Raw genomic sequence first — 21,289 nt, 5'->3', positions numbered from 1 at the left:
CAAAGTCTTCGGTATATTGATAATTTTTACTTATGGACCGTCTGACAGCAACTGAATAAAATACAATTTTAGTGCCATACGCGTTTCGCCTTTATTTTATGCAAGGCATCATCAGTGGCCTGGAATGTGTACATATGTTAGCTATTTAATTTACATTTTTGTCACTGTGCGTATAGATTATAAACAGTTCTGGTGGTTGGTATTTCTTATTAAGTAGTAATGTTTTGAACTGTACTTATAGGTTGCGCGGACAATTTCTTACATATTAAGCTCCTGTTGCCTTTTTGGTGTTCTTCTTCTTATGAATGCCAATTTGCGGTATCTGTGATCTGTTCGTGTGTGCGTGTGTGTCCAGATGGCGTGCGTAAGAGTTTTTTTTTTTTTTTTTTTTTTTGTTTTATGTTATTTCCTTTATTAAGTGTAGTAGGGAGCCTGTGCTGATGTGTGTGTGTTCATTTATCACATGTTTGTTTTCTGCTATGGCTTTCTGGATGTGGAAGTTTTCTTGCGTTTGTATAAGATATTTGTCATGGTTGCTTATTCTCATTACTTTCATTTCTTGTTCCATGTTTGTAGGATGATGGTTATGGTGTTTTAAACGCTCTGCAAATGTGGAATGGTTTGTTTCATACTTCCAACATTTGATATGTTCTTTGTATCGTGTTTCATAATTCCAACATGTCATGTCTATGTATACGGCATCACAACTTTGACATTCAAGTTGACATATTCCCGATTGTTGGAATTTGTCCCTCTCGGTAGCTTGCTCGCTTAAGTGTGATTGGAGGGTTTGCCCAGGCTTACATGCCTGTGGGGAAAAACCGTATATTGGCATTCATAAGAAGAAGAACACCAAAAATGCAACAGGAGCGTAATATGTAAGAAATTGTCCACGCAACCTGTAAGTACAGTTCAAAACATTACTACTTAATAGGAAATACCAACCAGCAGAACTGTTTATAACCTATAGGCACAGTGACAAAAATGTAAATTAAATAGCTAACATTTGTACATATTCCAGGCCACTGATGATGCATGGCATAAAATAAAGGCGAAGCGTATAGCACTAAAATTGTTTTATTCATTTGCTGTCAAACGGTCCATAAGTAAAAGTTATCAATATTCCGTAATATTACACGCAACTGATGAAGGCAGGAACACAAAAGTTAAAGATGTCAAAGTCTTCGAGCTTTTTTCGACTATTTCATGAGCCTTTTACCATGCGATGTCCCCTGACGAAATGGCGGCTCAGTGATTGGCGTAGCGGCTTTTTAATTTTGCTCCCAATTTTTTTTATTTACTTTTTTATTACTTCCATTTACCTATCCATGTTCGTATGAGGTTACTACATGAATGATTCTTATCAAATTAGGGAAACAAAGGCATTATATTAATTGTAAAATCACAACTGGATTTCACAGAAGTGTCACATGGAAGTAATATTGGGCGTGCTCCAAGTCAGCATAATAGGACCTCTCATACCCTCAAACGATTTATCAGACAGGACTAGCAATACAACACAATTGTTCGCTGACGATGCTGTTGTGCACAGGGAAGTACCCTAGCGTCGTAAGGAATTGCAGAAACACTTGGGCAAAATTTGCATTTCATGTAATGAACGGGCAGCTCTCTTTACATGCCAATAAATGCATAATGCCTACAAAGAAATTGTAGAACACCATGTCACTAATTATAAGGAAAGTTTTTAACATCTTGAGCACGTTACATCATAAAAATATTTAGGGATAATGCTAAGGAAGCTATTAAAAAGGGGACGATTACGTATGGCCAGTTATTAAGGAAGCCGAACAGAAGTCTTAGATTCGTTGGAAGGGTTCTGGAAAAGTGTGATGCGTCTGTGAATATAATCGCATACAAGACGCTAGTACAACGAGTTCTAGAGCAGTAATTCAAAGTTTGGAGTTATTACCCAAAAGGTATGGCAGTATACATTTGGCACAAAGGAATGATGTTCTAGAACTGCCCGCCCTATTCCCATGAGTAGGGAATGGGGTTCCGGATTTTGCACAAATTAAGGAAGTTGTGGAACTGCCCGCCCTACTCATTCGAGTGCGAAATGATCTCCGGATACCTAACGAGAGCAGGAGTCGGAGCGGCTTTCGTAATCGTGTAATCATGACAAAGTGATTAGCACTCATTTCGATAGAACTACGTAAAAAGTAGTAACAATTGGTACTCCGTATATTCAAGGCTTTTGCCAAGATGTAATAATGAACTCTTATTTCTGAATTCCGTCCGCCTGTGTGCCGTGAGAAGTCCGCCGTTGAGCGTCAAGTCCCACTGGTCAATGTGCGAGGTGACGGGGAGAAGAAGCGTTCGTACCGCTTTAGTTCTAACGAATTCTACATGGGAACGAGACATGCACTCGACCCTCCTTACCTGCCACCTAATTAATTATGCGCACAACGGTAACGAAAAGAAATGATGGTGGACCCTGCTAGTTGGTAAAATAAGGAGTGCACACACTCAATAATTTAAAAAATCGTAAACTACTCAGAAAAAAAAAACCGTAACTGTCATAATAAACAACAGGAAAAGGGATTCTGCATATATCTACGAAATGATTAAATATTACAATGAGATTTATTGCACATCAGAAGATAAAGCACATGATTATCGACACAAACAGTAGATTAAAGGATAGGGCATACTGAATTATTATGAGAATAAGAGTTGGCTCGAGAACAAGGGGCTGCTAGTCTCTGTGACACAATAGATTGACGATAATGGCTGGAGGTCCTAATGAATGAAATATTACTCTCCGGATATATTGCGGTATCGCGATTAGTAGTGAGAGCTCAAATGGAATCACATGGATGATGTAGGCGCAGACTTCTGTTGTCTAGCAACCCTGTTTCAACCTCGAAGGCTGTCCGAGAATTCTAAGCTCTGCCGAAAACGTGCGACTAAGTCGCAAGACCGTCCGTCTCCGACAAAGATCAGATCCCGAACCGCCGCACTCGCATAACACATTGCTCAACTTCGTACTATCCTCGAAAACCGCGAATCAGCATTCGGTGCTGATTCCAAAATTCCCCCACACTGTCTCACAAAATCATTCGCGCGAATAACGACCGTACCGTCCAATTTCTTGCCGTTTGACCGGCTACGAAAACAACCTGCCTAGACCACCACCGGCCATCCGGCGCCAGACAGTCGCCCCCAGCAGGGCACTCCACTTTCCGCAAGTATTGTCAGAATCAAGAGGGCAATGCAGTCAGTCAGTGCCAGCAGTCTTCGTTCCGGACGCGCCGGAACGGTAAACACAAACTGCGGTGACACTCAGACGCCTCGCAGGTCGTTTCGCCCGGCACGCAATAGGCGAAACTTGACCGACGTCGGTCGTTGCGCTAGGCGCTTAAGCCCATTCTCTGAGTATTCGCAGAAGTGAAGCCACCAACCAGAAACGCAGTGGGCCGCGTCCTCCGGTGCTCGCCTCACACAAGCCACCCAGAGAAGTAACGCAACATGTATAGGAATAAGTGAAAAGCATTTCTGAGCTCTCAGTACAAATACTCTCATCACAATAACCTTATTCGGCCTGTTGCCATTGTGCAATGCCGTAAAACATTAATAAAAATGATGAAAAGGAGAGGCGACATGCAAAAGAGGGCACGGAACCTCTCAAACGTCAGCTGTCTCAGTGTGTCCCGCAGGCAGTATTCGTAGCTTTGCCTTGACGTCCGCGCCAGCTGACATGCCTACAAGCTGCTACATCTCGAGTTGGTATCTTGGCAGAATGGTCAGAGCGCCCGACTGGCCAGTGGAAGGCCACTACTAGATTCCCAGTGCTGCCTACATCGCCTATATCCAGGCGATTACGAGATACGAGCACCGCCTCAGGAGGAGAAAGTCAGAGGATTCGCTGCGGACTTTACAGAAGAGTTCATCCTGCTATTCGCCTCAACTGAGAACGGAAGAAAAATCAGTGTTACAAGACTTAATTACTATCAAACACCAATATAGTGTCCAAAGCATGTTGGATCACGCGTTTGTTGCCGCGGCTCATACACGACATTATGCAATTCACACATTCGTCACAGCCACAAAGCCGAAATAATTAAAGACGCCTCATGCGAAGAGGACGAAATGGCGTCAACTGGATAGCCTGTCAAACACACACATAATTAAATAATTAGCAAATAAAAAGTCGATGACTTTATATACACATCAGCAACAAGACTACAGTCAGAATTAGAAGATTAAGTATTCAAATAAAAATGACATACAACTATCGAAACCATCCCATGTCCTCTAAAAGAAGAGTACACAGTGACACATTACGTTCTGGCGTCACAAACTGTTCATTCGCAGCCTTCCATCTCTCAGAATTTATACTGTACATCTGTGTGCCGAACACGTCGGAACCAAGTGCCGTAAATATCACTAGCGAAGGGCGCGCTGAAAATAGAAATGAGACAGGCACCGAACGCAGGGGAGCAACGCTGGGGTGCAGCTGATGCGGCCGTCGGGAGGATTCATTCCCGCGACGTCAGCGTTTCTATTTTCCCACTTCTCAACTGCTTCGCTACATTTTTCCCATCGTCTGCACGAAAAGCACAACAAGGCGCATTCTGAAATTTCACAAATCCGATAACGCAAAGGTGGACATGATACTACTACTGCGTCCTGCCCTTTTAAGTTGCGCAACATTCGCAACACTGAATGAAACTGAACATTGCGAGTTACAGTGGAATAAGGCCAAATTTTCAATTACCCGCCATTGGGCGCCGAGCTATAAGAGAGGAAACGGCTTAAGTCAATTTGATACAAATGAGATCCTTATGTCGGCAGGAATATACACTATGAATCACAAGACTAATTTTTCACGATTTCTATCCGGAAATCACTGAGGCATACGTTCTGCTAGAGTAGCTTTTCTGCGGATGGGAGCACACTAGTCGATGAATGAAACGACAACCGTTGGTCAACAGCTAAACGACTGAAAAAAAACTTTTGCGATAGTGTCAGACGCATTACCAGTTGTGAAGAATTAGAGCTAACGTGCACAAGATGAGTGATCTTGTGGTACCAGCAAATTGAGAAGATGATCCTTGTTTCAGGGAGCTAACACATTTAGCTTCAACCGAAATCGAGTGAGGTGGTGCTTTGGTTAAGGCACTAGTTAGACACATTCTGAAGAATCGATGTTGAAATCGACCGTCCGACCATCCAGTTTTGCGTTTTCTGTGATTTCCCTAAAGCGCTTAAGGCAAATATCAAGATGGGTTCCCTTGAAAAGGACAGGGCCAGTTTTCTCAACCAATTTTTCAGAGTTTGTCCTTTGCTTCTAGTGAGGTCGTCTAGGAGATATTAAACCCTGAATGTATTTCCTTCTTCTCAACATCAAGGTTATTATTTAGTTCCTTCCACTGTCACTTCGTTCTTATCAACGTTAAGAAAGGATACTTGTAAATTATAAATCGTTGTTCAAACATGGAACCTTCTTTGAAACGAAAGCTCTACAAATGTATTACCTTGTGTAGGATTTAGTATTAGATCAATACCGCCTGTGCGACCAGAGGCAGTTAACGACGATAGACAACAAACGAATTTATAGACGCTTCTGCAATAGGTCGATGTAGCAAATATGGAAGAGTAACAGAAATGCTGAGCGACCTTAAAAGGAAATCTTTGCAAGGCGATATTGTTCTCGCTTAACCCTGTTGAGTACATTAAAGAGGACCGATATTTGAGGAAGATTTGCGACAATCATGAGAATAAGAATGAGAGATGGCTTCCACTGAGGCATGTGAACAGTCATTTTTCCCTAGGTCCATACGCCAATCGGAAAGAACATAGCGATTAGTGGGCAGTAACTCAGTCATGCACTGTACACAAATACGATGTCTTACTGCCACGAAGTGTTGCTTGGTTCTAAAAGAAATAAGGACGTTGTCCAGTCACGAGAAATGCAGAAATGTAATTAGATAGATAGAGGGGAAGAGAGAGATTTCATGGTTCCAAGCAAATTTAATGTAGCCGAATGCTGCACTGGCATAATTACTGCCACTAACACAGGAATACGTAATTGCCTAGTAACAAAACAGACACCAAAAAAGTTTTGTATCACCTCGGTTCCAGGAGTTCCGGAACCTGTACAGAAAATTGGAATAGAGATAAACATAAACATCGCTGTGATTCTTCAGTTTCTACCGGCGTTGGAACATAAACATCATTTCCGCCCTATTGCACACAGTTTGAGTCGTAACACGGCGTCCTGTGGCTGCATAAAAAGCATTATTCAACATGGTGGCATTGCTGTCAGGGTTCCTCCGAGCCACAATCCGTAGGTAGCGGTCATGCACTGCAATAGTAGTCTTTGGGCGGCCTAAGCAAGGCACGTCATCGACAGTTCCTGTCTCTCTGTATCTCCTCCATGTCTAAACAGCATCGCTTTGGTTCATTCCGAGACGTCTGGACACTTTCCTTGTTGAGAGCCCTTCCTGACACAAAGTAACAACGCGGATGCGATCGAACGACGATATTGACTGTCTACGCACGGTTGAACTACAGGCAACACGAGCCGTGTAGCTCCTTCCTGGTGGAATGACTGGAACTGATCGGCTGTCTAACCCCCTCCGTCTAATAGGCGCTGCTCGTGCATGGCTCTTTATATCTTTGGGAAGGTTTAGTACCATCTCTGAACAGTCAAGGGGACTGTGTCTATGGCACAATATCCACAGTCTACGTCTATCTTCAGGAGTTCTGGGAACCTGGGTGATGCAAAACTTTTTTTTTATGTTTGTATATACCTGTCGCTCATTGTGATTCCTTGGTGGCAGCTCTCAAAATAGCACGCGGATTAGTGCTAGGCAAAAACGTGCATTTAGCGCAAAAACTTGATCATCCTACAGCAAGAAATCAACACTGTGAGAATCTTGGTCACGCTACTCCCAAACTGCAAAGAGAGAATGAGTAAGAACTGAAATTCGCTAGTGAACGTTGTATGTTTAAGAAAACGGAATGTCATATACAGTTGTAATCCTATAATGGAGGCTACCTAGACTACCTTCAACACCTTTTATAACACCTTATATAATTGTGTCTTCGTTTGAACACCCTGTAGCATGGAAACAGGGTGTTTACAAATGGATTAATTTTTTTTAAAACGATAACGCAACACCAACGCAAGAAACTTATTCGTATACGCAGATTTTTATTCTCTTTTATGGCACTGGGTACAGTTGGTTACAGAGCCACTATCTGCCAATAGAGGGGCGTGTGACGATTGGAGCTCACAGATATAAGGCTGAAGGTGTAATCAATTACATCTCAAATATTCATCGGCTGTTGGCCGACTGTCCAGCTGAGGCTGTGGATGGGTCTACGAAAATCCTAGCTTGTGGTAGAGGCCATCCGCAGTTTGTAGTGAAGGACTGTCCCAGAGTCTGGTAGAAAGATCTCCCCAGCTTCTCACAGAGAAACCTCCCCAGCTCCTGGCAAAAGACCTCCCCAGCTCCTGGCGAAAGACCTCCCCAGCTCCTGGCGAAAGACCTCCCCAGCTCCTGGCGAAAGACCTCCCCAGCTCCTGGCGAAAGACCTCCCCAGCTCCTGGCAAAAGACCTCCCCAGCTCCTGGCAAAAGACCTCCCCAGCTCCTGGCAAAAGACCTCCCCAGCTCCTGGCAAAAGACCTCCCCAGCTCCTGGCAAAAGACCTCCCCAGCTCCTGGCAAAAGACCTCCCCAGCTCCTGGCAAAAGACCTCCCCAGCTCCTGGCAAAAGACCTCCCCAGCTCCTGGCAAAAGACCTCCCCAGCTCCTGGCAAAAGACCTCCCCAGCTCCTGGCAAAAGACCTCCCCAGCTCCTGGCAAAAGACCTCCCCAGCTCCTGGCAAAAGACCTCCCCAGCTCCTGGCAAAAGACCTCCCCAGCTCCTGGCAAAAGACCTCCCCAGCTCCTGGCAAAAGACCTCCCCAGCTCCTGGCAAAAGACCTCCCCAGCTCCTGGCAAAAGACCTCCCCAGCTCCTGGCAAAAGACCTCCCCAGCTCCTGGCAAAAGACCTCCCCAGCTCCTGGCAAAAGACCTCCCCAGCTCCTGGCAAAAGACCTCCCCAGCTCCTGGCAAAAGACCTCCCCAGCTCCTGGCAAAAGACCTCCCCAGCTCCTGGCAAAAGACCTCCCCAGCTCCTGGCAAAAGACCTCCCCAGCTCCTGGCAAAAGACCTCCCCAGCTCCTGGCAAAAGACCTCCCCAGCTCCTGGCAAAAGACCTCCCCAGCTCCTGGCAAAAGACCTCCCCAGCTCCTGGCAAAAGACCTCCCCAGCTCCTGGCAAAAGACCTCCCCAGCTTCCGGTGGAGGACGATCTCGGTTCTTATATACGAAGACGAAAGCTGCATTTGTCGCACTAGGGAGTAGGTGGAGCGGCGGTGCTGGAGTACACGGTGTACCTTGTGGGGACGGGTGACGGCAAAGTGCGGGGCGGCGTGCAGCGGCGGCGCGCGCGCGGCGGCGGGCGCGGCCCTGCTCAGCAGGCTGCGCTCCGCGCTCGACAGCTCCTCGGCGCGGCTCAGCGTCGTCGTGCGGCGCAGCACGCGCGTCGTGACGCGGCGGACGCCGTGCCGGCGCGCCTCGCGCTCCACGCTCTCGGTGCGGCCCGTCACCTCGGAGCGCAGCCGGCGCCGCGTCTCCACGGCGGACAGCTCCTCGCAGCGGCCGTCGGCGCCGGCGCCGCCCCCGGCCGCCACGTCGTCGCGGTCGCCACCTTCGCGAGTCGCCTCCACGAACAGGCGGCCGCCGCGCACGAACCGGTACAGCGACATCGCGCACACTCTCACGTACGCACACGGGCACGTTTATCTACCGCGCAATCCTCATTCGATATCCACCGCTTCAGTCGCTGCGTCGCACGTGCAGTCACTCTCGAATAGCCCCGGCGTTCAACAGGTGTCCGGACGTTCAGTAGCACTCGGCGTATATTTAACCTCGGAGCACCAGTCGCTCACAACGCGCGCAGCTGCCGGTGAGAGCGCCGCACTGCAGGCTACGGGCCGCCGCCTTTGGAGGCCTGCCTCCCCCTCCCACTTCCGCCCGCAGTTCTCCGCAAAAGGCTCGCCTTCCTAATACAGGCTACGGCCAGTCGTGTGGGCGGCTCTGGAAGGTCGCCGAGTCACACGTCACTCACATTAAGGCCCATTTGGCAAATTTACATCTACCATTCAGAGCATCCGAGGCAAATTGCGACAGCAGAATCTTGAGCGCCCTTCTCGACGCTTTTCAATTACAGAAACTGTTCTTACGTAGCCTTCGCACCTCTCTCCTATCTCTCACGACCAGTAATTTACTCTTAACGAGCCACAGCCAGACGTCCTTCGGCACTAAGTAAAACAGCGTCACTTCCTGGACATTAATGATTCACCTTTTATTTCAGCGTAGTGAAGACAACTAAAAAATAACTCACGCAAGAGCCACGAGGTGCTGAGGTAAAGCTGCTGGTTTTTCAGTCACAAGCATTGCTAATAACGGCACTTTTCTCATATGCGACCGCAGCAAATCTCTGATGCCTGCAGCACCGCCGAACACAGAACGGAACACAGAATATGTGTCACAAGCTGGACAGACAGTTAAGCTACCAGTGTGGACTAGGTTGGCATTCTGACAGCTAAAGCCTCATCTTCCTCCGCCCAGTAGCGAGAAAACTGGTACGCGGCAGCCCTGGCTTCTGAACAAGCGCTGCCATTCACGGTGCATAGGGGCAGTCTGTTGCACGCTCAGCTGTGTAATCCCGTCTCGCTCTTCGCCGGCGTCTGACAAACAGCTGTCCCTCATACGGATGCGTCAGTTCGTTTGCACTGATATTCTTCCAGTTGAGCCGCCAGATTAGTACGAAACGGTTTCACGGATTTCAACACCACTCGTTCAAAACACTATGTTTTCGTTGTAAGGTGACTATTTCTCTTCTTCCGCACCTGGCGCCGCAGTGCACTTAACAAAATCGCAGCACACCATTCACTGGGTGGGTTACGAGGACAGCGCAACAGTTGGCACGCCAACTGGTGCGAGCGCACACACGTCAGTCGCTATTTCTAGCCAAACAGCGGCGTCTTGCACAGCGCCGAGGGACAATTGGGACTAACAAGTTGAGTTAGCATTCGCAGCGTGCGGCTGGGTGTGTGCGTGTCTCTGTACCGGCGCTGCACCTGAGTGTTTCGGAGAGGGAGCCGACGACAGGGAACGCTTAAAACGGACTGGGTGGGCTGTTCACGCGCGCAGCAGCAGCAGCACAGCAGAGCAAAGCAGACACGGGACGGCTGCCGAGGTCACAGCAAGGCGCGGCGGAGCCTCACGTAACAGCGCACAGTACGTGCGGCCGCACCTGCTCGCGTCGCGGTCCGTGCTCGACTGACAGCCGCGTGCGCTCCCAGCCGAGGCCGACGGCAGCGCCTCTGCCGGCAGCGGGCTGCGCCATCGTCATCGTATCCGACCGGCGCGTGCGTTACACACGCAGAGTATTCTCCGTCGTATTTACCTCATCGGCTCACAACATATTACCACGCCAGTGAAAAACACTTGATCCTTTAGAAACTAGTACTCTAAACGGCAAAATACACGCCGGGCAATGCCACCAACATGAATCAGCAACGTAAAATCTTTACAAGAACGTTGACCTGGCACTAATAATATCAGCCAGTTGAAACTCCGTAAACAACTAGATTATAGCAGCATAAACTACTTTACTTATTTACAAGTCCATTAATTTATAGGCAAGAAATGCATCACGTAAAAAAAGGGAAGATTGTGGTCAAGTGCGGTTCCTGAAAATTTCTGGTAAGCTTTCCGAGAATAAAGTAGCTCAAAAACTAAGCTTCTCGGAAACAGGATGAAATTGGCAGGCCACAAACAGCCTACACAAATATTTACGTAGTGTGTTTTCGCGCACACCACATAGGAAACGTAAGGAAACATGCACACCAGGAGCAGACAGGTAACAATCACTGACAACCCGGATACTCCACGAATAGCCACCTTCCTATCCTCTGCCTCTCGTCATGACCAGCCTATAATTTTCTACGGCCAGTGGTTCCAGAAATACGACGTACTGACACCGGTAGTTGGTAATGAACAGATGAACAAGGGCACATTTCCTCCCCCCCCCCCCAAAAAAAAACTTCCTTATCCTAAAAATGAGAAAGGAGAAAACAAAAACAATCCTTTTACTTGTGATCATCAGCCCATGTATATCTGTTGCTTTATGTTTAGTTAATGGCACAAACAAACTTAAAAATATTGTTAAAATGGTTCAAATAGCTCCGAGCACTATGGGACTTAACTGCTGAGGTCATCAGTCATCAGTACCCTAGAACTTACAACTACTTAAACCTAACTAACCTAAGGACATCACACACATCCATGCCTGAGCCAGGATTCGAACCTGCGACCGTAGCAGTCGCGCGGTTCCGGACTGAAGCGCCTAGAACCGCTCGGCCACACCGGCCGACATAAAGACGGGGGCGTTGGAACATGAAAATACTGCAGAAACATCGGTTTCCTACCTAATTCTGTCAGCGAGAAATGATATTGATTATGTTTAACCCGCTGTTACTTCCAGCAAGACTGTTCGTAATCATCATTTCACACTTTTTTTTCTAATATGGAAAAACTTCGCTGGTGATCAGAGTGGTTTATTAGCGAAAAAATGGAAACATCAGAGTCGGTACAACAAATTACTTGCGGTACGCGACTTCCACTACGGATACCACGTACTAGGTGTAGTTGGTACTCGCGTTCGTGAGAGACTATTTTCGTTAACAGCGTAACTAAGTGCATTATCACGGTGTCACGCAAATGAATTGTTTTCTTTGCTAAGTAGACTCTCGACCTGGTTCAAAAAAATGGGTCAAATGGCTCTGAGCACTATGGGACTCAACATCTGTGGTCATCAGTTCCCTAGAACTTAGAACTACTTAAACCTAACTAACCTAAGGACAGCACACACATTCATGCCCGAGGCAGGATCCTAACCTGCGACCGTAGCAGTCGCGCGGCAGACTCTCGACCTGCTATGTAGCAGACACAGCGAAGCCGTTCACTATTTTGCTAAATAACTACTTTGTAGATGCACAAAGACTAATACGAAACATGACGGAAGGTTGGAGTTCAATGTAGGCCGAGCTCTTAATAACTAGACGGCTTGATCGCTTGTGTACATAAGGCGAAAGAAGTGCCTTCACGCCAATGGCAGGAAGGATTAAAATTATCCCGCCGACATCAAGGTCGGTACAGATGCAGTGATACCGTAGTTATATAAGGATGTGGGAGGAAACCTGTCGTGGTCTTGTCGGGGGAATACTCCCAGTATTCGCCTGAGGAGATATAGGGAAAGCGCGGAACCGCGAGTCCACATTCTCTTCAGAATTTCGTCTCCTCACGTGTGTGTGTGTGTGTGTGTGTGTGTGTGTGTGTGTGTGTGTGTGTGTAAGAGAGAGAGAGAGAGAGAGAGAGAGAGAGAGAGAGAGAGAGAGATCGTTAAAAGGCGCATGCCTCATTGCCGCCATTCTTCCATAAATGGAGGGGTGTTTTGTCATTACAAATACTCTTGTATTTGGCAGAAATTGGATTTATGTCACCTTTACTTCTGAGGAACAGAATTAACGGTGCAGTGTCAGCATGCCCAATATACCCCTTCGTTCTAGTTAGGAAAGTACGCAGATGTTGTGCACAACCACTGACAATTAACGCTGTGCAACAATGTCTATTGCCAAACGAGACAGAATGATGATGAACAAACACTTTATCGTGCGAAAGCCAAGAATGTTGTTCGACAGAGCAAAACAAAGAGATCATTAATAAGTAGCGTTTGTGCTGCTACGAGTTTGTGGCAAGTGAAGAGCCGTAGCTAGACGGTGCCATTTTCAAGCATATGTTTTACTTTTTTATTCTGGTGCAATGTGTTTCTAAATCCTTATTAGTCCTAGGATGTGAAAGAGCGCGCCAGATCTTCGTTCATCTTCCGGTCTAAAACAATAGCATGCAAAACAATGCGTTCTCCTCTTCTGCATCTGCTGAAGGACCGGTAGTAATTTGCAAAGACATAATACACTTCTGGAAATGGAAAAAAGAACACATTGACACCGGTGTGTCAGACCCACCATACTTGCTCCGGACACTGCGAGAGGGCTGTACAAGCAATGATCACACGCACGGCACAGCGGACACACCAGGAACCGCGGTGTTGGCCGTCGAATGGCGCTAGCTGCGCAGCATTTGTGCACCGCCGCCGTCAGTGTCAGCCAGTTTGCCGTGGCATACGTAGCTCCATCGCAGTCTTTAACACTGGTAGCATGCCGCGACAGCGTCGACGTGAACCGTATGTGCAGTTGACGGACTTTGAGCGAGGGCGTATAGTGGGCATGCGGGAGGCCGGGTGGACGTACCGCCGAATTGCTCAACACGTGGGGCGTGAGGTCTCCACAGTACATCGATGTTGTCGCCAGTGGTCGGCGGAAGGTGCACGTGCCCGTCGACCTGGGACCGGACCGCAGCGACGCACGGATGCACGCCAAGACCGTAGGATCTTACGCAGTGCCGTAGGGGACCGCACCGCCACTTCCCAGCAAATTAGGGACACTCCTGGGGTATCGGCGCGGACCATTCGCTTCCGTCTCCATGAAGCTGGGCTACGGTCCCGCACACCGTTAGGCCGTCTTCCGCTCACGCCCCAACATTGTGCAGCCCGCCTCCAGTGGTGTCGCGACAGGCGTGAATGGAGGGACGAATGGAGACGTGTCGTCTTCAGCGATGAGAGTCGCTTCTGCCTTGGTGCCAATGATGGTCGTATGCGTGTTTGGCGCCGTGCAGGTGAGCGCCACAATCAGGACTGCATACGACCGAGGCACACTGGGCCAACACCCGGCATCATGGTGTGGGGAGCGATCTCCTACACTGGCCGTACACCTCTGGTGATCGTCGAGGGGACACTGAATAGTGCACGGTACATCCAAACCGTCATCGAACCCATCGTTCTACCATTCCTAGACCGGCAAGGGAACTTGCTGTTCCAACAGGACAATGCACGTCCGCATGTATCCCGTGCCACCCAACGTGCTCTAGAAGGTGTAAGTGAACTACCCTGGCCAGCAAGATCTCCGGATCTGTCCCCCATTGAGCCTGTTTGGGACTGGATGAAGCGTCGTCTCACGCGGTCTGCACGTCCAGCACGAACGCTGGTCCAACTGAGGCGTCAGGTGGAAATGGCATGGCAAGCCGATCCACAGGACTACATCCAGCATCTCTACGATCGTCTCCATGGGAGAATAGCAGCCTGCATTGCTGCGAAAGGTGGATACACACTGCACTAGTGCCGACACTGTGCATGCTCTGTTGCCTGTGTCTATGTGCCTGTGGTTCTGTCAGTGTGATCATGTGATGTATCTGACCCTAGGAATGTGTCAATAAAGTTTCCCCTTCCTGGGACAATGAATTCACGGTGTTCTTATTTCAATTTCCAGGAGTGTAATTATCATGGTAATCAAAAGAAAAGAAGATTACGGCTTAACATCCCGTTGACGACGAGGTCATTACAGTCTGAATAAAAGCTTGGGATAGGTACATACCGCGTTCTTGTCAAAGGAACTAGACCGGCGGTTGCTCTCAAGCGATTTACGGCAACCACGAAAATCTATGCAAGGATTTGAATTGCTGTCTTCCCGAAAGAGAATCTAGCGCTTTAATTTGCATCACGTCGCTTGGTATTTGCAGCTAAACGAGGTAAGGCCCATCGAGAGGACATCAAGTGGCACACGAATACTGTTAGGTCTCTTGGGACTTTTTCAACATTTATCATTTGGATATACATGTTGTAATCATCAGTACATTACTATCCGTGTTTCACTCAGTGGACGTGGGTGAGAGAATCACAAGTTTACACATTTGTTCCAGACCAAACTACCACGCGCTCTCTCTAAGCATACATCTGCAAGGAGAACATTCAAAATAAGAGTGTGTTACGATGAGAAATTTATGAAGTAGAACGTTACGAGGTAAGAAACCACATTCTCATTTATACGCAATCTAGACTTCTAGCCAAATCGGAGGTGACAATAAGATGTTGAGTCACGTACGTACGCGTGCTCAGGTTGTCTACTGGTCGCGATGTCTGCGCGCAATAACTGAGCGCCGGGTTCGAATCCCGGCCCGGAACAAATTTTTAACTGACGCTACAGATCCAATATATGAACGCAGGATAATGAAGTTTGAGGTATGAGAGTTTTCCATCATCTTCCACACAGGGTATTAAGAAGCGGAAGCGTCACTTTTTGGTAGGTCACGCCTGCATGAAATATGACCTTTCCCCTCTATTTCTTCATTACCTCTAGTTAAACTCAACGATGGTTCTTCAACGATTTGCATACGCACATACCATCCAATGACAGGAGTCCCTTAGGAAGTTACTAACACAAGGGGAACTGGGTTCCCTTCAAGTATTCAATACGCAGAAGGAAATACATGAGAGGCAATACTGCAAATGGACAAGAACGAACCATACTTGACGCCTCAACTTGTACGTACTGTTCCTCACGACTTACAATTCTGTCAAGTAAAGTCTTTCTCCTGAAATGTCTGCAGCTGAGATAATACTTAACATTAGCATTAGGGAGATAAAACTCGATGTAAATGCTGCAGAGGATGGCGCCGACCATAGCATTTTCTTGGACAGCAGTTCGTGTGTCAGGTATCCTGCATTCCTCATCGCCCGTCTCCGTGGAGCTGTGCGCCATGTTTGGCAATCTTCCTGGGAAGCGAGGTCGCTAGAGCCGCCACCCCCCCCCCCCCTCCCTTCCAACACACACGCACGTATAAGCACGCATCTGGCTGGCCGCCATGCCTCTGGAATGGTTTCGCAGTATTCGGGGGTAGCCACTTAAGTCGTAAGGCGAAAGGTCGCGCCAGTCAGTTCCACAAATTTTATTCACAACCGTGAACTGCATTTTCAATGAGTACGTTGTTCGCACACCACGATGAACACTTTCCAAGAAAGGAATACCCCCAACCAAACATCCCTCCCCGTCTCTCTAACAACACTGTCCAGCCCACGACTAACAATCGGGCGTGAAGCCACTCATGCTGGCGAAATGTCAGAAAAATTATAAAACAAACGTCACCCAAAGCACCTGAAACAGAAGCAACACACAATATGTCCAATTGGCCATGGAAGCCTTAACAGTTTTGAAATACTATGTCGTTCAACTGTTCAGTATCCTGACACTCGTTCGAAGAATGAGACGTTCTTTTTTCGATTCAGAAGTATAACGAACGAATCAATTTGTACGAAGAAGCACGTATTGTGTGACAATATCAGTTGAGTAAATTGGTCGTGGCCCTCTATTTAATGATTAAATAACGCAAAATGCAGAAATTATTAGAAACAGGCTCCCAGGTAGATGCTATTTTCCTAGACTTCCGGAAGGCGTTCGATACAGTTCCACACTGTCGCTTGATAAACAAAGTAAGAGCCTACGGAATATCAGATCAACTGTGTGGCTGGATTGAAGAGTTTTCAGCAAACAGAACACAGCATGTTGTTATCAATGGAGAGACGTCTACAGACAAAGTAACCTCTGGCGTGCCACAGGGGAGTGTTGTGGGACCATTGCTTTTCGCAATATATATAAATGACCTAGTAGATAGTGTCGGAAGTTCCATGCGGCTTTTCGCGGATGATGCTGTAGTATACAGAGAAGTTGCAGCATTAGAAAATTGTAGCGAAATGCAGGAAGATCTGCAGCGGATAGGCACTTGGTGCAGGGAGTGGCAACTGACCCTTAACATAGACAAATGTAATGTATTGCGAATACAGAGAAAGAAGGATCCTTTATTGTACGATTATATGATAGCGGAACAAACACTGGTAGCAGTTACTTCTGTTAAATATCTGGGAGTATGCGTGCGGAACGGTTTGAAATTGAATGATCATATAAAATTAATTATTGGTAAGGCGGATACCAGGTTGAGATTCATTGGGAGAGTCCTTAGAAAATGTAGTCCATCAACAAAGGAGGTGGCTTACAAAACACTCGTTCGACCTATACTTGAGTGTTGCTCATCAGTGTGGGATCCGTACCAGATCGGGAGGAGATAGAGAAGATCCAAAGAAGAGCGGCGCGTTTCGTCACAGGGTTATTTGGTAACCGTGATAGCGTTACAGAGATGTTTAGCAAACTCAAGTGGTAGAGTCTGCAAGAGAGGCGCTCTGCATCGCGGTTTAGATTGCTCGCCATGTTTCGAGAGGGTGCGTTTCTGGATGAGGTATCGAATATACTGCTTCCCCCTACTTATATCTCCCGAGGAGACCACGAATGTAAAATTAGAGAGATTCGTGCGCGCACGGAGGCTTTCAGACAGTCGTTCTTCACGCGAACCATACGCGACTGGAACAGAAAAGGGAGGTAATGACAGTGGCACGTAAAGTGCCCTCCTCCACACACCGTTGGGTGGCTTGCGGAGTATGAATGTAGATGTAGATGTAGACTAGGATTTTTAGACTTGGATGAAGACTGCTTTAATCGAGACACGACTGCGTTCGGTAATTTGACCAGTTTTCTGGAGTTGATGAACAAACATATTCAAGCGCCCTATATAGAGGTATACTCTACCTGATCGAAAGTACCCGGACACCTGTCAGTGGACATGAATAAGGCGTGTTTCCATCCTTATAACAGCTTGAACTTTGCTTGGGACACTTCCAATGAATGTCTGTGGAGTTTAAAGCTTTCCCGGCGTACTGATTGTTCCATACTACTACAGTGGCACTCACCTGAAGATGGCCAGAAGACTCTGCGCCGAAATATCGTGGCAGGAAGTTACTGATATCCGGCAGTTCTCTGGTGTTTTTATGGAACAATGTCTGTGGAGGAATAGCAGCCCTTTCGTAAGAGCCGAAACCTGGGCAGGTAGTGACTGACGCTGGGGTCCTGAGTGAAATCGACGTTCACAATCGACCTTAGAAGCGTTGAAGTGTCCCTGATGGACTTGTTACGTAGGTGACATCCAATGACTAATCTACGTACGATGCCACTGAGCTCTCCTGATCCAGCCATTCTGCCGTTATTGCTTCTCTACTGACAGCAAAATACTCCCCCCGCCTTTCATTCTGGCAGTCGGACTCGGGTGGCACCTAGTGGTGTATTCCACTTTACATAGGAGTGTCCGTACAGATACTACTACTAAAACACAGACGCACGTTTTTTAAAGCTTTTTCGTCGCTACTGGGCTCGCGACCAAGAATTTTTTTCAAGTTTCGTCATACCGATTCGTCAATAAATAGCATTCCGCAATATTGTCAGTAACGCCAGTGTCCTCAAATTCTAACGGACCCTGTCAGATAAGAAACGGAGCGAACACTGCTGGCTGTGGCGTCCTCGCCTGTCCAGCTTCTATGGAAACCCTCTCAAACAATCGCGCGATGAAAATTACGCATATTCCATTTCTCGGTGCATGGATGGTAGATGACCAAGGTAAGGATTTGCTGAAAACGGAGATTAACCGTTCGACGTCCACACTAATAACCGCCTCCTCTCAGCGTTAATATTCATTGCGATCTTCACCTACATGCGCACTACTTGCTCCTAAAAGTTTTCTAATGTTGTCCACCCACCTTCCATCCGGTTGTCGCCTCTGTCTTGTCTTATCCACAACAGAACTTGTTTGGTCTACCTACCTTGCATTCGCATAGCTATATATCCCGGCTACATCTATTAAGGTTTCATTGTAGTGCACATGTCACAGTCATAAGACAAAACTGGTAACGTACATCGACTGCGAACTTCCTTTTTGATGCACAAAGGGAGCTTCGTTTTGAAAATCCTGTTTATACCAAAACCATAGCGGACCTTTTTTTTTTCCTTTTTCTTCATCCTTGTATGCATGGCAGCTGACACTGGCTGGCTGGCCAGTGAAATAAGCAAACAGAAAACTTACCGACTGGTTCTATCACCTCATTAAGGGTTTACACTTTTTTTTCTTCGATAGGTTACACATCATTTTGGACTTAATTCTTACTCGATTTTGCAGTCAGCTTCTAAACATACTCTATTAAGAACATTCATTATTTGTGAAAGTTTATCCGCACTAGAGACAAACAGTACATCACCGGCAAAATGAAAGAGCTTCAAATACGTTCCACTAGGAAGTCTTATCGTGGTTACCAATTTAGAGATCAAAAAGACGTCCTCTAGAACCGCTCAGAATAGTTTTGGAGAGATAGGATCCCGTCGCCTGACTGCTCTTTCGATTCTGAGTTTCCCCCTATTCTGGCAAGTATAATGGAAGCCGTAGCATTAGGGGTCATTGTGGTATTCTAACGTAGGCAGTGGGCTATGAAACTCCGCCTAATGTGTTCTCGCTGTTCCGTTGTATTACTTCGTTTATTGCTAAGTGCACCATGTAAGACACACTTCATAATAATCGAACAACATGAAAGGGAAGCAATAGCTGAAAAGAGACAGTAGCCTATAATCTATATTATTCGATCTGTACACTGAGCTGGAAGAGAAGGAAACTAAAGAGAAATTTGGAAAGGCAATGAAAGTCCAGAAAGATTACATAAATTTTGGGGTTTATCGATATTCACTGAAAAGCTGCCACAGACGGCAAATGACTTGTAAGTGCAGGTGTTCCGATAGATAGCGTCTTGAAAAGAGGGTGAAAGATGGATATCACCAAAAGCAAAAACAAGAGTAATGGTATGTAGCCAAATTATATCAGGTGATGTCGAGGGGAACACTTTATGGAATGAGATTCTAAAAGAATCGCTATTTCTGCAGAAAAATAAGTGACTATCACCAAAGTAGAGGGGATATAAAATGTAGACTGGCAGCTATACTCTGTATTCCCTCACCAGTGATAAGGATTCTATGAGCAAAAGAAACCTACGATGTTATCTTTTGCCCGCCTCGGCATGTAACATTTACCTGCATGTCTGGATGAACAGATTGCTGACGAAAGACAGTCGTCCGAAATTACTTCGAAATAAATTTGCCGAATGCGAATAGCTTGGCTTCAGCTGTGCCAGGTATAGATGTTTTACCTATTTATGGCTGTAATTTCGGACAGCCGCCTTTTGTCAACAACGTCTGTTAATACAGACATGCAAGTAAACAAGTTTAACTTTTAAGAAGTTTTTTCTGAAGTATCTGCCTCGAGTGTAATCTTGTACAGAAGTGAAATGTAGAAGATAAGTAGAGGTCTGCGCGGATGCGGATATCCGCGGTATTTGTTACTTGGCGGATAAAATCGCAACCGGCGCGGATATCCGCGGGTCATCTGCGAATAATGAACAAGGCATCTGCCCAGTACGTTTGTTGCAATGTTAGTTGAAAACTTCAAGTCTGTTGACATTCTTGGAATCTCGCAGGGCCCGGGTAGAGCGGATGTCTGTTGTCCTCAGCCCCTGGCTACGACCGACGTAGCTGTACCCGAGAGACCTGCGCCTAATCCGTTTCCGCGACCGTGTCTTTTGTGTTGTCTGTGAAGTGCTCTGTGGGTGACAAACCTGCCCACTGTCTACCATCAGATGGATAGAGCGTCTGCCATGTAAGCAGGAGATCCTGGGTTCGAGTCCCGGTCGGGGCTCACATTTTCATCTGTCCCCGTTGGCGTATGTCAACGCCTGTGAGCAACTAAGGGTGTTCATTTCATGGTAATTTGATCCTAACGAGCTGCATGGTCACCGATGGTATCTGTTCTTTCAGACATGTCCGAATGAACAGATACCATCTTAGTATATATAAAAAGTAGTTAAGTTGTCGCAGAAATGGCACCCTAACAATAACTATGTCATTAAATACGATAATTCTAAGCACTGCTGTCTTTTACTGTTACTCACTCATTCAAAACTTAAATATATGCGGATGCGGATAACGAACTTCCGGATGCGGATTTCACGTTTCTTATCCGCGCAGACCTCTAAAGATAAGTGACTCAGACAAAAAGGACAGAAAGCAGAAGCTTTTGAATTATGTGCTACGGAAGAATGCTGAAGATTAGACAGATTGAATAACAAATGCGGAGGTACTGAATCGAATTGGGGGAAAAAAAACTATAGCAGAACTCAATTAAAAGAAGGGATCGGTTGATAGGACTCATCCCGAGGCCTCAGAAAATTGTCAGTTTGATAATGGAAGGAAGTATGGGAAGCAAAAAGCACACGGACCTACGGAGCTGAAGAGCCGTGGACATGGAAAGCAACACTAAACCAATCTTCGGACCATATACCACAACAACACTATATGACGACAGATGTAGGCCACCCGTGTCTCTTTCCATACAGCCCC

General features: G+C 46.8%; 2 protein-coding genes across 51 annotated transcripts in view; both read right to left on the bottom strand.

The window, feature by feature from the left end:
• The window catches only part of LOC126279005 (microtubule-actin cross-linking factor 1), a 485,047-nt gene that overhangs the window by 265,431 nt on the left and 198,327 nt on the right, over nt 1-21,289 (bottom strand). The gene's annotated exons all lie outside the window — the stretch shown is intronic.
• On the bottom strand, nt 7,269-10,355 carry LOC126279007 (uncharacterized). The gene is made up of 2 exons (XM_049979386.1): nt 8,301-10,355; nt 7,269-7,564 (listed from the first exon to the last, which is right to left on the bottom strand). The coding sequence occupies exons 1-2, from the start codon at nt 8,780-8,782 to the stop codon at nt 7,438-7,440; spliced, it is 609 nt and encodes a 202-aa protein (XP_049835343.1). The 5' UTR covers nt 8,783-10,355; the 3' UTR covers nt 7,269-7,437.

The sequence above is a fragment of the Schistocerca gregaria genome, chromosome 6, assembly GCF_023897955.1.
Source record: "Schistocerca gregaria isolate iqSchGreg1 chromosome 6, iqSchGreg1.2, whole genome shotgun sequence".
In the NCBI taxonomy this organism is placed as follows: Eukaryota; Metazoa; Arthropoda; class Insecta; order Orthoptera; family Acrididae; genus Schistocerca; species Schistocerca gregaria.
This window is presented reverse-complemented; position numbering and strand designations above follow the sequence as displayed.